At 43.5% G+C, this 18,386-nt stretch overlaps 1 protein-coding gene across 1 annotated transcript in view; it reads left to right on the forward strand.

Moving 5' to 3' along the window:
* Positions 1-9,579, forward strand: part of LOC149317866 (cytochrome P450 2J6-like) — a 28,213-nt gene extending 18,634 nt beyond the window's left edge. Inside the window, exons 6-9 of the mRNA XM_089513248.1 lie at positions 259-400; positions 2,468-2,655; positions 7,128-7,269; positions 9,392-9,579. Of these exons, the coding sequence (XP_089369374.1) occupies positions 259-400; positions 2,468-2,655; positions 7,128-7,269; positions 9,392-9,579 (660 nt within the window). The remainder of the gene's footprint in view (positions 1-258; positions 401-2,467; positions 2,656-7,127; positions 7,270-9,391) is intronic.
* The last annotated feature ends 8,807 nt before the right edge of the window (positions 9,580-18,386 follow it).

Raw genomic sequence — 18,386 nt, forward strand, 5'->3', positions numbered from 1 at the left:
ACTAGAAGGGTTTTCTGGGCCTTGAATAAGGATTCCTTATCTCCCTCCCACTTGCTCCCATATTAGCACTAGATATAAATTATGACCCCTTATAGCATACATTCCCAGAACCAACGTGGCGAAAAAATGATGGCCAGAATTCATGATTTATTTATTTATGTTATTTATATCCCGCCTCACAAAATTTCACCCAGTTTTGACAGGTGGCCTGTAATTCAAGTTAAATCATTCTAATAACTGTTTTATTCCCATCCACAGAGCAAAGATGACCCCAGCTCCACCTATAATGATGATAACATGTCTTACTTCCTCACGGAGTTGTTCATTGCGGGGACAGAGACCACGGCCACCAGCCTGCAGTGGGCCCTCCTCTTCATGGTGGCCTATCCAGAGGTCCAAGGTGAGAGAAAGCGGGGCAAAGCGAGCAGCACTCTTGTTTTTTAATTTAATTTGTTATTAGCATACAAACATATAATGTATGACATATACATTACATACACATTCATCACTTTACATTCTCTACTTCAGACTTCCTTCATTTCCATTCTTCTTTCTTCTGTCCTTCTTTCTCTTCTTCTCCTCTTCCTATTCTCCTCTCCTTTTCTTCTTTCTTTGCTCCATTATCCCTTTCCACTTCCTTCTACTATCTTCCTTACTTCTCTCCCACCTATCCTTATCTCTCATCTGACCTACTCTTACCCACTACTACCTACTTTTCCACTCAGCTTCATTTCATACCTCCTTTCTTACATCTTCCCTCTAATTCCTCCTTCGACTTTCACTTTCTTTCTAGGAACAAACAAAAAGACAACATTCATCCTGATTTCCTCACTTCTGTTTTGTTCTATCATTTTCACTAGACTATGTCCTCCCTATTGTTTTCTATCCAACCTCTTTGCTAAATACACTTCATTCTTATAATTTCTTTTATCAAAGCATTTCTATACAGTACTATCTCTTGAATCTGTTCAAGCGTTCCGTTCTACTCTATATTTCCTACTGTAACCTTAACTTCTTCTTCTACTTCTCTTCCCTTCTTATCTTCAATGATTTTAATAATCTAAATGAACTATTAAGTAATATTTCTAATCTGATCTATTCTCTTCTATCAGGCAATGTTGCTAATAGGGAGCAACACTGTTGTGGAATTTTTGTTTCAGTTGTAGATTATAATTTTTTTCTGGTATTTTATAGTAGGTAAGGTACAAAACATTGCTCTTCTCTGGCAATCTCCAGTCTTCCGCCTTGATGTGGCTCCAGGCTGGAGTACTTAAACCACGGCTTTATTTTGCCCATGTATGCCTCATGTCTAGTCAACCATAGTATGAAGGAGATACTGACTCTCAGGATTAATAAAATGAAATTCAATAGAGACAAATTTCAAACTCAGTATTTAAGCCACAGAAAACAAAGCACAGATGCAGGACAGGGGAATACTTGGCTGAGCAGCAATGCATATGAAAAGGACTTTAGGATTATTGTTGATCACAAATCGAACACAAGCCCTCAATGTGAACTCATGCTGCAGCAAAGAAGGCAAATGCTATTTTGTCTGTATTAGTAGAAGCAGAATTTCCAAGTCGTGGGAAGCAATAGTTCCACTGTATTCTGTGCTCATCAGGCTTCCTTTGAAGATGAGGCTGAGGGGGGTGGCCAGATTTCGTTCCTATTTTTTGGTGTCCCCCATAATCCTATATCTCTGCATTTCATTTTTCTGCCCTAAGTGCAGTACCTTACATTTCTCCGTGCTGAATTTCATTTTGTTAGCTTTGGCCCAGCTTTCTAGTTTATTCAGGTCATTTTGAATATTAGCTATTCCTCCTAACTGGGTGTCATCTGCAAATTTGATAAGTATGCTCCCAATTCTGTCACCCAAGTCATTGATAAAGATGTTTGTTTTTTTTTAATTGAAGCTGCAGCTTGCCCTGAGAAGGGCGACTGAAATGGTGAAAGGTCTGGAACCAATAAGCTCTAGGAGGAGAGACTTGGGGAGCTGGGTATGTTTAGCCTGGTGAAAAATTGGTTAAGAGTGGACATGATAGCCCTGTTTAAGTATTTGAAGGGGCATCATATTGAGGAGGGAGCAAACTTGTTTTCTGCTGCTCCAGAGAACAGGATCTGGAGCAATGGATTCAAACTACAGGAAAAGAGATTCCACTTAAACATTTTGAGGAACTTCCTGATTGTAAGAGACAGGGGAATATTCTGCCTCGGAGGAGTCTCCTTCTTTGGAGGTTTCCAAACAAAGTCTGGGTGGCCATCTGCCCAGTGTGCTTTGATTCTTTGTTTCTGAATGGCAGAAGGGCATTGGACTGGATGACCCTTGAGGTCTCTTCCAGCTCTAGATAACTATTAGATATGTAGATTTGATCCCATATGGATTGATTCTGTCTGAACTACAGACTAACTTACTTGATACCAAAGCTATGTCCAAAATTACTGCCCCCCCCCTCTCTATTTCCTACAGAGAAAGTCTGCAGAGAGATGGAAGAGGTTTTGGGTTCTTCTGAATCAGTCTCCTATCAGGATCAGAAGAATCTGCCCTTCACAAATGCTGTGATTCATGAGATCCTACGTGCCAGATATGTCTTATTTTTGGCAATTCCCAGAGAATGTGTGAACGATGTGAAGATTTGCGGTTTTCATATTCCAAAGGTAGGCAACACTTATGGCTTCACTCAGAGACATTGTTTCTTCTATAACCAAAAGGCCAATTATCATGCAAAGGGATCTTGTAACACTTTTGAGAGTAACCAAAAGAAAGAAATGTATAGCAAAAGCTTTTATAAATTGGGCCTACTTCATCAGAAGCATGTGCTATGTCTTTAGATAGCCAACCAACAGTCATGACTGCTTCAAAGATGGTGAACAGTTCTAGGTACACATGCAGAATATGTCGAGCAGCGGCTCGAGGACTCTCTCCTCCCGATCTGGAGGTAATTACTTAAAACTCCCTTGAGAACTGAAAAGTAATTGAGGGAACTGTTTGCTTAGAAGGCTGTGGATAAAGGGAAGCACTTGAAGGAGAAACACACCAAGATTGGTGGAGTTTTAAGCTGATTTCAGACTCCTGAAGACTCCTGAAACTTTGTGCACTAACAACTGGCAAGAAAATATGGAAACTGTTGGGGGTGGAAAGGCCAAGCTGATGGAAGAGACTAAAATATTAGCTGCATTGTGTTTCCCAGGTAAGACATGGAGCTGGGATGAGCCCTGAATCTGGTTAGGAAGTAAGAAATACACACAAAATGTGAAGTCGAAGGCTTTCATGGCCGGGTTTTTTGTGGGTATTTCGGGCTATGTGGCCATGTTCTAGAAGAGTTTCTTCCTGATGTTTCGCCAGCATCTGTGACTGGCATCTTCAGAGAATATATATACTCAAGTCCTTTCCAGGCAAGCATTCTTGGTGACTGGCGAAACGTCAGGAAGAAACTCTTCTAGAACATGACCACATAGCCCAAAAAACCCACAAAAAACTACACACAAAATGTTGGCCAAGGTGTTCAAATCCTACCCACTGAGGCTCCAACCAAGAGCTCGGAGTGGTCAAGATGGACAACTTCATTCTGCAAACACTTATAGCACCTTTGAGCATAAACAAGCATTTGTAAAGTAAGCATCAGGCATGAAGCCAACACTCTTCCCTTCTCTCTCCTTGGACATCACTGCTCTGAGAACAGGGTTTGCTGGACTGTCACGACATGTAGCTTGGTTTGTTCCTCCTGGAAACAATGAGGCAGGAGAGCCACTCACAGTGTTGAAATCCCTCACCTTTCCAACCTTAAAACCAGTGGCATTCCAGCTAGAGTGTCACCCTGGCAATGGCCATCCAGCCTCCGCTTAAAGACCTCCAAAGAAGGAGACTCCTCCACTCTCTAAGGAAGTGTGTACCTCTGCTGAACAGCCCTTACTATCAGGACGTTCTTCCTAATGTTGAGGTGGAATCTCTTTTCCTGTAGCTTGCATCCATTGCTCTGGATCCTGTTCACTGGGTGACCTCAGGCAAGTCACATTCTCTCAGCTTCAACTGCAACTCCTAGGTATTCCTTCAAGGTAGAAGGTGGGGTTGGATGACCCCTGGGAATCCCTTCGAATGCTAGGTTTTATCCATGGCATTGCACCCTTCCCCGCCCTTTCTTGAGAATTCCTGCTTGGCAGAAGAGCATTGCCATTTGGCACCCCACCCCTCCCCTCCTCATCTGTGAGGGTCACACTGTCTCAGCTTCAGGGGCAGCCCATGGCAAAACTTCTCTTTACGCCAAGAAAACCCTCAGTTTGTCCCATCTTCCAGTGCCATCCTGATGTTGAACAGGGGTCAGACTACATGTCCTCTAGGATCCCATGTATTACTTCATAGCAGAAGGGGGTTGGACTGGATGGTCCTTGAGGGTCCCCCCAACTCTACCATTTCTTGCTGGGGCTTCAATCAAAGTTTATTTGTTGAGATTGGTTTTTTTCCTTTTGTGTATGTGCCTTCAGGTTTTTTCTTTTTTTAAATATGATCTTTATTGAATTATTAAATTATTAAAACACACACACATATCACACTACATCAAACATAATATACATAATACAGCCACAACCCCTAAAACATTACACAAATCATAACAAACACATCATTAACATGGTAACAATAACATTAACAAACACTGACAATAGCAATACTAGACACTAACAATAACAACTTCCTAAGGAGGTACTGAGACAGTATTAAGCCAAGATACAGTCATTAATACGTTCCATAAAACATATATCCTATCCTTGCGTAATTGAGTTCTCTTCCTATCTTTAAATAAAGAATAGCAGAAAAGCAAAAATAAATCAACAATTTGTCACATTTTTTCTCCTTATGTATATGTTTTGTGCTTAATTTTTACCCCCCCCAACTACTACATGTTTTAAATTGAAAGAATAAATTGCGAAACGCAACAGAGTTACCAAGAAAAGTTGGGGGTCATATGTTCAGATTTGGGAAATGACACTAAAGGGTACCCCACAGTTTGTGTCTTCTCCCGTCGAGACTCTTAACATGGCAGGTAAGTTTGTCCAACTCCATAAAGTCCAAAAGTTTCATTATCCAGTCTCTCCATGTGGGTTGAGAGAAGCCCCTTTCCAATGAGAGGCGTAAATCATTCTGGCGGCTGAAATCATATAATATAACAATTTCCTGTGCATTTATCATCCAAAATCATATTCAATAAGAACAGTTTTGGTTCAAACTTAAATTTACAATTCATGATCAGCTGCATTTTATGATGGGTCTGTATCCAGTACTTCTTAGCAAATGCACAATGCCACCTCATGTGTATAAAAGAGCCCAGATCTTTCCTGCATTTCCAGCAATTTGGATTCTGATTTTTATAAATGTTGGAAAGTTTCAAGGGGTGAGATGCCACCTATTCTGCATTTTGCAATAATTTTCTCTGACAGCCATTAATCTGCTGCACCAGGTTCTTTCCCATTGAGCTAAAGACAAAGGTTCGCCTAATTCTTGTGCCCATTTTCCCATTGGTGGTTTCAACAATTCTTCATGCATTTCTAATCACAGCGCTGTGCATAATTACAGCGCTATAGAAATAAAGTTTAATAATAATAATAATAATAATAATAATAACAACAGAAAATTATAACATTTGGAAATTTTTCTAACATTTCCCCCAAAAATTATTTTACCAAACTCTGAAGTTGTGGGCTCTATGCTAGTAGTTTTAAGGTCCAAAATATACCTCTCTTTAAGTTGCCGGTATAAAAACCAATTCAGACATAGACTATCTCTTTCTAAATTCCCCTGCGTTTTAATAGATAGTAGATTAGTCTTCTTATCTACCACTACAATATCTCTGTATGTAATCCATCGGCCAGGGCATATTTCATCGTTTCTATGAAAAGCCTCATTTATCGAAACCCACATTGGAAGTTTAGAATATATTAACGGTTTAAACTTAAGCCAAACTCTAACGAGGGCTTTCCTGACAAAATGGTGTAAAAAAACATTATTGGCTTTAAGCTTGTCATAAAGTAGGTAAGCATGTACCCCAAATAGTGTCCTGGCCAATTCTAAATTTAGGTCATGTTTATTCTCCATATTAAATCATTCGACCAACCATTCAAAACAACAAGCATAGAAATATGTCCTTAAATTTGGGAGACCCAAACCTCCACATCTCACATCATCTTGCATGATTTTAAAGCGGACCCTTGGTTTCTTTCCTCCCCATATACATTTGTTGATCTCTCTCTTCCACTGTATAAATGGTGTTTCATTTACCAAAATTGGTATGGTTTGGAATAAAAACATTATCTTGGGAAGGACACTCCTCTTAATGTTCGCAATCTTCCCCATCCATGGGAGACCAATTTTACCCCAAAAGTTGAGGTCCTTTTTGATAGTCTGCCACATCTTGCTATGATTATTCTTAAAGAGTTCAGAATTCTTTGTGGAGAGCCAGATTCCCAAATATTTAATTTTATCCACAACTTTATAGCCAGAACATTTTTGTATTTCATCCTTTTCGGCTTTGTTTAAATTCATTACCAACATTGTGGTCTTATCTTTATTTATGACTAACCCAGAGACATTCCCAAATTGTCTCAATTCCCTATTAATTTTTGGAATGTCTTCAATTGGATTTGCTAGGGATAGAACCAGATCAGCTTCGTCTCCGAGGTTTTTTCAAGCAAAGGAATGTTCTTTAAACATCTGCTAAACTTCCTTTTGGGATGGTAACTGAGTTTGAAATGCAAAGCAATTAGCGTAAATGTTAGACTTGTCTTTTATTGCCATTTGGGAAATCTGTGAAAAATACCTCTCTAGCTGCTGAAAGGGAGAGACAAAATCGCCTTTTGGAAGCTGGACTTGTGAAATGAATATTTTCTGAAACAATTCTCACCAAGTTCTCAATGAACGAGAAGAAAAAACATTGGTTTGTCAAATCACTACTTGCATCCTTTCGTAGGTTGGTAAAATGAGGACCCAGCTTGTTGGGGGCAATTGGCTGACAGATTGTAAACCGCTTTGGGAGTGCTTAAGTGCACTGATAAGTGGTACAGAAAGCTAAACGCTAAATGCTATTGCCATGTTCATCTGGTTTCGTCCTGAATTAATGATCCCCCCCCCCCTCTTTCAGGGGACCTTTGTCGTTACAGATCTGCGTTCTGTCCTTCTCGATCCCACGCGATGGGAGACCCCTGAAGAATTCAACCCACATCACTTTTTAGACAAGGAGGGAAATTTTGTAGCTAGAGAGGAATTTTTGCCATTTGGAGCAGGTAGGTACAAAATGAAATCCTACTTACTTGAGGGTTTGTTTGGGCCTCCAATGGGCTTGAGCTGGAGGGCCAAAGTAGCAATAGCAATAGCATTGATATTTCTATACCGTTGCAGAGTGAATTAAACACTCTCTAAGTGGTTTACAATCTGTAAACCACAGTAGAATAAATGATATGAGATTTAGGGTTAGATTTGCTATAGGGCTGTAAAACTTTGTGTCAGATTTGAGCCTAGTTGATGAGGAAAAACGAAGTTTCACACATTCACTCTTTGCTTTATTTCCAGTCCCAGTTCTTCTGCCCCTTATGACTTGTTTTTTATCCATTAAGGCAATAAGAGAGAGATTTAATTCCAGAAAATGTACAGGAGGGGAAGGGTTAAAATGGTGCCATTAGAGTGTTTGCGCATGTGCCTTCGAGTCACCTGTCAACTTATGGTGACTCCATGATTTCCATTGGGTTTTCTTAGGCAAGGAAGATGCAGAGGTCGTTTTGCCAGTTCCTTCCTCTAAACGTTAGCATCCAGTACCTGGTCTTCATTGGCAGTCTCCCATCCAAGTCCTGGCCAGGGCTGGCCCTGCTTAGCTTCCAAGATCAGATGGGATCTGATGGTGCCTTCAGGGCGTTTAGTGCCAAAGGCTTAATTAAGTCAAGCAACAGCTGTAATTTTTTAAAAATGGGATTTTACTTTGTCTTGTTTCTTTTTGCCCTAACATTGGTGTCCCACCAAAGTTTTCAAAGAGTCCAGGAATATTTACATGACAGTCTTTGGCCTTTCCTGAATAGATAATATTATATCAGAGATATACAAACAGGCAATCTTACTATTTTCTATCATTTTATTGGGGAAACAGCAGGAAGCAAATGAGACTAATATTTTCAGACTGAGGGAATGGGAATGTTGCTGGAGGTCAGGAGATCAGTGGCAAAACCCATCATCCACTAAAGACTTGTGCTGACCCTGAAAGGAAATGAGTCCCAGTTCTGGGATACAAATAATAATAATAATAATAACAACAACAACAACAACAACAATAACAATGGGGCAGAAAGCAACTTTCAATTTTTCCAATCTGTTGTGCTTTTCTGGGAGTGGACACATTCTGTTTTGTTTTTAAAGTATGATGTCTGTCAATTTAATTTTATCTCATTTTGTATGTTTTTTTTAAAGAAAAAAACCTGTGTGTAATTTTAATTGCAATTTTCTGCCTTTTGTCCAGTCTGGGAGAAAGGCAAGATATGAATAAAGGTATGGATGGATGGATGGATGGATGGATGGATAAAATACCCGCCACGTGCCCAGATTTGGTAGAGACAGTGGCATCATTAGGGTTAGTGTAACTCATGGTGCCACATCCCGGCCTCATTCCTTTTCAATCGGATCGTAAATCAGTTTGAACCGGTTCAAATGACCCTGGTTCCCACTTCATTGGAATCATTTCAGCGATTCTGAGAGGAAGGCCATGCTCCAGATCCATTTAATGGGCATCTTTTTATGCTGATTTTTTCCACTTCTTTTTTGATAAATCGATTCAGTGCAAGTGTGAACCACAAGCGGATCGGAATCGATTCAAATTTCCCCATTTTGAATCGATTCATTGGTGAATGGGAACCACAAGTGGGTTAATTTGGTGCCAGAAAATGACAGAAAATGCGATCAGGGCAAATGTAGTGGGAACCACAATCCAATACTGAATCAGTCCATCGATTCGCACACCGATTTATCTGTAAGTGAGAATGAGGCCCATGATGCAATGCTATGGAATTCTGGGGGTTGTAGTTTGTTGTCTCACCAGAGCTCTCCGACAGAGAAAGGCATCTAAATAGCTTTAAAAACCTACAATTTTCAGAATTCCATAGCATCGAGCCACGGCAATTAATGTGGTGCCAACCTGATTATTTTTGCAGTGTGGATGCAGCTTCCGCTTGATTGCTCCTCTTTATTAATAACTTTGCCATCTTGACCATACTCTGATGTTCCTTGGCCACACATCTCTTGGTTTTCATCTGTAAAAGCATGGTATATTGTCATGGATTTCACGATCAATTGGAAAAGACCATGTGCTCCAGGACCAAAGAATAGGTTCTTACTCACTTTTGCCTTTTGTGTATTTCCTTGCAGGTGCTCGGGTTTGTCTGGGGGAGCAGTTGGCCAAGATGGAGCTTTTTCTTTTCTTCACCCACCTGTTGAGGACATTCAAATTTCAGCTTCCAGAAGGAGTGAAGGAACTCAGGAAAGAGCCGGTCTTAGGGTTCTCCTTACATCCCCATCCTTATAAAATTTGTGCTATTCCCCGCAATGTGAAATAGACTGGAATAATTTGCAGTGCCTCATTAATTACTGAGCATTTCTCTTTTCTCTCTCTCTCTGACATGCTCCCTCGACTTGTTCAGTGGTTAGGTGCACTCTGACCTCGAATTCTTCCAGCTTTGCCAAAGCTTCGGGACAATACATGACTGCTTGTTCCGTAAAATGTTGTCAGCTAGAATTAAACTGAAGTCTCCCCTATGTTATCACCCTCATTCATGGGAGGTAAAGTGGACAGAAGAGAGTTCTTTCAAGTATGACACAAGCAGTTTGGATTGCTAGATTAGGTGCCTAGCAGATGCCTCCTCCCTTCCACCTTCCCTTGCTGTTTCAAACATGTTGGCTGGCATTCTGTGCTGCAGTTGCAGACTTGTAACTTATATGCCTACAATTGCTCCATATTCACTAGCACACTGTTGTTAGAGTTGTGGCACTATTGCCACAACTGTACATGGCCTCCTAAACCTACATTACCAGGCAGCGGATGGAGATCTGCTCAGTTGGTGCTCGGGGTACAGGGGAAATGATATGTCCACTTGAATCATGTCCTACATTTGCTTGAATCGTATCCTACTCCACTTGACAGTTTTTTTGTCTCGAATTCAAAAGAGCAGCTTCACAAATACATTTTTGAACATGGTGTTCAGCTGGAGAGACGGGCTATTAACAACTCTTCAAATGCTCAAAATGGTATAGACTGTACAAATGTGACCAAAAAAGGGCTGTTTACCTGGCAAAGCTCACCTTCCCAAAACTTAGGCAAGCTTTTATAGCCCTCTCTTTTTGAATCATGACTACAGCTATGATTGATGGCAAATATTCTTACACCCCTTTGGCCCTCCATCTGTTTTATTTGTGGAGCCCCAGAAATTGAAAATATGCCTCTTTATTTGTTCATTATATTCTGAATCTGGAACCAAATTTCTGGGATATATTGTGTCTTACTTATATTCTAATACTGTTTCATAAAAAAATTCTTACCTCCCGTCTGATACTGACTCTATGGTACCTCGCAATGAGCAGACAGGCCAGCATAGCATGGGCTCCGTCCTGATTCACCAAACGCCGACACAGGCTGGCTGGGAGGGACCCTCCACAGTTGGCACAGGCAGAGGCAGTAAAATACCAGCAGCTAGAAAGCATCCTTGTCTCTGGGGGTCTGCTAGGAGAAAGGCATTTGCAGAGCAGTCTTTGGGGTTGTTCCCACTAGGTGAAACCCTGCGTTCTGAATCGAATCCAAGGAGTGGCATTCCTATTAGGATCCGATTTAAACCTAGAACCGTTCTAGAGCAACCCGCAAGCGTCCCCACTACAAATCGAATCGTAGAGCGGGATAAAAATTTAAATCGAGTTTTCCTCATTTAACGCGTGTTAAAAAAACACTAGGGTCCGACCTACGTTTTTCCCTTGATTCGAGTTAGGAACCGGAGCATTTAAATAGGAACGACAGCCTTTGAAATCGGGTTAGATGGATGGGAGGAGCGGAGTGCGATGGGGCTGTCCTTGGGGGAGTTGCCCTTTCTGTCCCCATCCGTCTGGCTGTGGCCATTTTTGCTTCCCTCACCCCTTTGTCCGCTGTGGTCTTTCAATAAGAGATAAGGATTATTTTTATTTTTTATTTTAATGGTTTACAGGCGCTTAATCTCTTCAGCGCTTTAAGCGCCTGAAGTCCCGGCTGCTCAAGCGCCTGCATCTGCCGGTGGATTGCAACCTCCCCTCTGTGTGGGGAGAGCCCATTTCTAATGGAGGAGAGGCAGGAAGGGAAGGCTCCTCTCGAAGAGGCATTCCCTGCCCGCTTGGGCTCTGATCTCGCCCAGACAGGGAAGGGAAGGCTTCTCGCGAGGAGGCATCTGATCTCGCCCAGGCAGGGAAGGGAAGGCTCCTCGCGAGGAGGCATCTGATCTCGCCCAGGCAGGGAAGGGAAGGCTCCTCGCGAGGAGGCATCTGATCTCGCCCAGGCAGGGAAGGGAAGGCTCCTCGCGAGGAGGCATCTGATCTCGCCCAGGCAGGGAAGGGAAGGCTCCTCGCGAGGAGGCATCTGATCTCGCCCAGGCAGGGAAGGGAAGGCTCCTCGCGAGGAGGCATCTGATCTCGCCCAGGCAGGGAAGGGAAGGCTCCTCGCAAGGAGGCATCTGATCTCGCCCAGGCAAGGAAGGGCTCTGATCAATGGGGGGGGGGGGGATAGAGCCTTTCTCCCTCCATTTCTCAAATGGAATCTGCCTTCTCCTCCAACCCTGGAAAGAGAATCTTTGGGAAGAGTGCTCCCTCCCTGCTTTTCCAGCAGCCTCCTTCATTGATCTCTGGGCTCTCTGAAGGGATTCTCCCTGGCTGTCTTTTGGGAGACATGAAGAGGGGATGCTGTCATGCAAAACCTATCCCATAGTTCCTCTGGAAAGAGCTTGGGTTTCCTAAATTCGCTTTGCCAGAAGCCTCCCCCATTGATCTCTGTGCTCTCTGAAGGGATTCTCCCTGGCTGTCTTGAGAGACATGAAGAGGGGATGCTGTCATGCAAAACCTATCCCATAGTTCCTCTGGAAAGAGCATGGGTTTCCTAAATTCGCTTTCCTTCACAAACAGTCAATGAAATGGAAACGATGCCAAAAGATAAATCGCTTCCAAATATTCCGGATTAACGTTACGTCATTCTGACGTACTATTGATTGACAGCTCCAAATAAGGTATGGAGGAGAAGAATCGCTTTATTTAAACACCGATTTCATGCCAAGTAGGAACGCTTGCAGGTAAAAACTTCGATTTAAATAACCAGATGGGAACGATGAACAAAGCGATTTGGATAGCGGGATAAGAACAGTGTTATTTTGAATCGATTTTATTAAAAACGTTGTATTTTAAATCGTTTCAAATCTTAAGTGGGAACAACCCCCTAGTCAGGGAGGCAACAAGAATCAAGGTCCACACAGTCCAAGGTTTGAAGAAGCTAGGAAGTCTGAGGTAGGAATTTCAGGCGTCTAGAAACAGACATCGGGGACAGATGTATGGTCCAGGAAACAGACAAGTTGCTTCCAGCACTTGCCTTAAGTGGATCCAGCTCTTAGAATCATAGAAACGTAGAGTTGGAAGAGACCCCAAGGGCCATCCAGTCCGACCCCAATCTGCCATGCAGGAACTCTCAATCAAAGTATCCCCGACAGATGGCCATCCAGCCTCTGTTTTAAGACCTCCAAAGAAGGAGACTCTACTACAGTCCAAGGGAGTATCGTTCACTGATTAACAGTATTCACTGTCAGGAAGTTCCTCTTTTCCTACAGTTTGCATCCATTATTCTGGGTCCTAGTCTCTGCAGTAGCAGAAAACAAGCTTGCTCCCTCCCCAATATGGCATCCCCTCAAGTATTTAAAAAGGGCTATCATATCACCTCTTAACCTTCTCTTTTCCAGGCTAAACCTCCCCAGCTCCCTAAATTGTTCCTCATAGGGCTTCATGGTTTCCAGACCTTTCACCATTTTAGTAGCTCTCATTTGGACACACTCCAGTTTCTCAATGTCCTGTTTTGAACTGTGGTACCCAGAACTGGACACAATATTCCAGGCGGGACCTGACCAAGGCAGAACAGGCACTATTTCTTTCCTTGATCTAGATGCTATACTTTTATTAACGCAGCAAAGAATCACATTGGCCTTTTTAGCTGCTGCATCGCACTGTTGACTCATGTTCAACTTGTGGTCCACTTGGACTCCCAGATCCCTTTCACATGTAGTTTCATTCAGCCAGTGTTCCCCATAATCCTATATCTGTGCATTTCATTTTTCCGCCCTAAGTGCAGTACCTTACATTTCTCCGTGTTGAAGTTCATTTTGTTAGCTTTGGCCCAGCTTTCAAGTCTATTCAGGTCATTTTGAATTTTGATCCTGTCCTCTGGGGTATTAGCTATGCCTCCTAATTTGGTGTCATCTGCAAATTTGATAAGAATGCCCCCAATTTTGTCCTCCAAGTCATTGATAAAGATGTTGAAAAGCCCTGAGCCCAGGACAGAGCCCTGAGGGACCCCACTGGTCACTTCTCTCCAGGATGAAGAGGAGCCATTGCTAAGCACCATTTGTAACCCAGTTACAAATCCATCTAACATGTTAAACATGTCAGGGTCAATTTGAGCTTGGGTTTGCATGGAATTTCCTGGAAATGCCGCAGCAAAACTTAGGTGTTCAAGCACCCCTTGTACTCCTTGCATTTTGGCACTGTTGCTGCTACTGAGAAGCCCCCCCCCATCACCATACAGCTGTGAAATGTTCTCATTAAATACTGTCTGCAAGGTGGGTGTTGGCCGAATTAGCTGCCTTCATAAGAAACTGGCTTCCTCCTGTAAAATGAGTGGACGCAAACTTTCAGTTCACCTCTGGATTCCTGATTCAGCTATCATAAGTATGGAATTATGACTTTTGGACTGTTTATTGACTACATGATAGGATGCAAGCTACAGGAAAAGAGATTCCAGCTCAACATTAGAAGGAACTTCCTGACAGTAAGGGCTGTTTGACAGTGGAACACACTCCTTCAGATATTTTGGTGGAGTCTCCTTTGGAGGTCTTTAAACAGAAGCTGGATGGCCATCTGTTGGGGATACTTTGATTTTGAGTTTCTGCATGGCAGAAGAGGGTTGGACTGGATGGCCCTTGGAATCTTCTGACTCTCTGATTCTATGATTCTATCCATGTCTGATGTGGAAACGGGGCTCCTGCTCACATGTGTGCAGCCAGTCACTCCGTTTCTGCCTCAAATGTGGCAATGGGTGGCTTTATAGAAGAAGTGACAGCATGGCAAGGCGAGGAGCACCACTGGTAGGGGTTGAGCAAGGACTGGTGTGTAAACACGTGGCCATCCTTACACTGACTCAGGAACCAACCCAGGTGAGCCCGAGGCCAGAGCCCAGGCTGAGCCTGTCATGGGCCAGGAGCTGCAGGACTGGGACCTAGAGGAAGGGTCCGATGAGGAGGCTGAAGAAGTGACCCAGGCAAGTCCTCCAGGCGGGGAACAGCCTCCAGCTCTCCTTTTGGCAGAGCAGCCCCAGCCAGCTCTCTCTGTTGAAGCGGCAGCCTCAGCCAGCAAGACAAAGGCAGGACTCCCCAGCGGATGAGGCACACAGTCAAGAAGGAGGCGAGGAAAATAAAAACAACAATATAGCAAAATAGTAATAGCTAGAAAGCTGAGAAGGAAAAAATAGGTAAGAATGAGTACGAGAACCGAGATATCTGCATGACAGATAACAAACAGGTCAGAAAGGGCCTCTTTATTGCCCTTGGTGTCTTCAGTTACCAAAACAAGAAATGCCAGGCTGAGACTATGAGAGACGGTGATAGAAAACAGTCCAGATAAGAGATGTCAATAATGGACCTACGAGGGCCAAGAAATGTATATGTGTTGTGTCCAATGAATAAAATGGGGTGTATGTGTTTATAGCTTATGCATCCCAATCAATATATGACTTCTAAGTTCTTTGTTTGAAATCCTATAAAAAGATATACCCACTTCTATGCCTTTGTTCCAGAATCTGGAAAATATTTCTCTGGGGCCACAAGCGTGGCTAATAAAACCTGCTGAACTTTTCATTCATTTCTGGGGCCTCATGGTTTGTCTTCCTGAAATATCTGCTATAGAGGGAGAGATGTATGGGACAAAGACACTTCAGACCTTATCAAACGGGGTTTTTCCCGCTCAGAACCAGGGTGAGTGCGAACTGAGCAATGCGGATTCACGTCATAACGTTAATGCATTTTCACACCTGGTTGCTTTCAATGGGAGCTCCTTGCGTGGTCCTTCCGCTGAGCTTGTGAACTGAATCCTTACTGGCACCTCATTTTGGAGAGTTTGTTAAAAAGTGGATTGACAGGATTCGCATTCCAGCTGGATTCGAATTCACTGCTAAATTGGGCTGGTGTGGAATTCCAATCTGCTGGCGCTCTGGAACACCATCGCAAGACCCCCGGGTTGCAAATCTCCAACGATGCCCTGCTGGAATTTTGGCCCATTTCCTTCCGGTGGCCCTTTCCGCTTTCAGGGCAACCATTGGAGCTCTCTCTCTCCTTCCCTCTCTTTCCCCGCTGCACCTTCTGCAGAGGAGCCTGGCCAGCGAGCGCTCTCCCCCCCCCCCCCACACACACACAGACACACAGCTTCTTTGTTGTTGGTGGTAGTGATGTGTGCATGTGTGTGTGTCAACTGTAGGGCAACAATCTGGGGGAAATTGTAAAAAAAGGGGGGGGGGGGTTGAAAAAGGTAGAAAATCAATTATGGAATATTTTATTTGATCATGATTCAGGAAAACCAGAGCCAAAAATGGTCTTTCTCTTAGTTCTTTTCATGGGCCTTCACATCTCTAGTCTGCGCTCAAGTCATTTCCGGACTTATGGCAACCCTAGTGTGGTGATCCCAGAGGTCCAAGCAGTCCCCCAGTCCCCCTGTGCTTGGCTCTTGACCCCCAAGGGATCCCTTATTTCTCTTCTGGAGTCTCCTAGGTCTTCATTCCCGCTCCCTGCTGAGCTGAATGAGACCCCTTGAGATCCTCTATTCTCGCTGCCACCACCAGTGAATTTTAAAAATAGATTCCCTTTGCACACACTGGGGCTTGCTAGGGATTCGTAGTTTCCTTTCCTTGCTAACCCACAGCAATCAGTAACCAAATTAAGGCGCGTGTACAGGAGCAGAGAGAGACAGCAGATACTTGTAAAGAAAGATATTTATTTTAAAGTAATAGAATAGAATAAGAAAATATCATCCGTGCAAAGCCCCTTGCCTTGAGGAACAGAAGGCATAGTTACAAGATGTTCATTTCAGGCAAGCTATTAGATAAACAAAACCAAACCCTAAACACGCTAGCTAACACATTTCCTAGCTACTCACACAGTGATGGGATGTGCAGTCCTTGTTGAGGTTTCGGATGCAGGGAGCGGCCTCGTTGCCGACTGGACCTGCATTCCTGAGCCTGCCCATAGGCTCACAGCTGGTTCCCAAACAAACACATAGATGGAGAGGACAAAGAAAAGCATAGGGTTCCCGCCAAGATGAGGAAGGGGAGAGACAAAAGACCACACGGCCGCCAAGGCCTTTTAAAGGCTTCTCATGGAATGTTCTTGAATCTCACGGTCCTACTCTCTGATTGGCCAGTTGGGTCTTATGTCTGCTATGATGTAGCTGCTCATTAGCATGTGATGTCATCTCTCATTAGCATGTACCTCCCCCCAGATTAACCTTTTGTGGTTTGAGAGGAATTCCCCAAATGACTGGAGGGCCCAGTCATTACACCTAGTCAGAAAGGGTTTGATTGTGCCATCCTCTGAGGCTGAGAGAATGTGACTTGCCCAAGTGGTTTCCTTGGGAGGATTGTTCAGAGGGGGTTCACCCTTGCCATCCTCTGAGGCTGAGAGAGTGTGACTTGCCCAGTGGGGTTTTTTTTACACCCAAGTAAGGGATCGAACCCTGGTCATCTTCCACCGCTGCCTCTTGCAGCACTTCCTCAGATGCATCTAGGTGCTCCAAATATGTCTTTGAATTCTATTATTATTATTATTATTATTATTTGAAAGGAAGAAGTTGGCAGCATGAGCTTTCCTAAAGTCTGCTTCCTCAGATGCATTTAGTCTCAGAGGCGCAACAAGATCTCTATAAGGATGTATATTAATGTTTTTGAAATAATGTAAGTTATTAGTTTGCTGAGGGACCAGAGCTCTCTGGCAGAGAAGGCTCAATGTCTCAGGACACTACAGTTCCCAGAATTCCATAGCACTGAGCCAGGACAGTTAAAGTGGAGTTAAACCAGATTATCTCTCCAGTGTGGAGAAGGCAACTGTTACAATGGGAAGGAGAGATGTAGATGAGATAGATGAGGAGAATGACAGGAGAATAGATGTAGATATAGCTGAAAAAGATGAGTAGAATGAAAGGAGAATAGATGTAGATATAGCTGAAATAGATGAGGGGAATGACAGGAGAATAGATATAGATGTGGCTGAAATGGAAGGGGGCTCTGACACGGAGGATCCCTTTGAATTTGGCTGCCAGGGATAGGGAAATAGAAGGGAGGAAGAAAGGTGAAGCTGTCATTCCCATGAAAGTGGAACCAGGCTTCCTTCTTCACCCCAAAGTGCAAAGGTTCAGGATGCGTCCAGACCCCCACTAAGCATGCGCAAGGGTCCCCATTCGAATCAATGAATCCGCATGGTATGCACCGGTGTAGAAATACAATGTGCACTCACTCCACTACCTGAATCCGCATCACGTGTCTTGCTTTGGATTCGATTCCCCCTCGATTCGGAAGGGCAACGGAAGGGCAACCAGGTGTGATAAAACATTCACATTATAACGTCAATTCGCATTGCTCAATTCGCAGTCACCCTGGATCTGAGCTCCAAATATCAACGTTTGATAAGGGCCTCAGTCAAGCTGTGGACCAAGCAGTAACAGGAAGCTCTTTTTAGAGCCAGTGGGTGTCAGGCCATTCTGCCTTGGTCAGGTCCTGCCTGGAATAATGCTGTGTCCGGTTCTGGGTACCACAGTTCAAAAAGGACATTGAGAAACTGGTGAAGGGTCTGGAAACCATGAAGCCCTCTGACGAAAGACGCAGGGAGCTGGGGATGTTTAGTCTGGAGAAGAGAAGGTTAAGCGGTGATATGATGATAGCCCTGTTTAAGTCTTTGAAGGGATGTCATATTGAGGAGGGACCCAGCTTGTTTTATGCTGCTCCAGAGACTAGGACACAGAGCAATGGATGCCATCTACAGGGAAAGAGATTCCACACAGTGGCCCTACCATTTCCTTTTTGCTATGGACAGACACCCCAAAAGCCCTTTTTATTGTT

Source organism: Sceloporus occidentalis, unplaced genomic scaffold (assembly GCF_023333645.1).
Source record: "Sceloporus occidentalis isolate IW3139 unplaced genomic scaffold, rSceOcc1.0.p SCAF_2, whole genome shotgun sequence".
Classification (NCBI taxonomy): domain Eukaryota; kingdom Metazoa; phylum Chordata; class Lepidosauria; order Squamata; family Phrynosomatidae; genus Sceloporus; species Sceloporus occidentalis.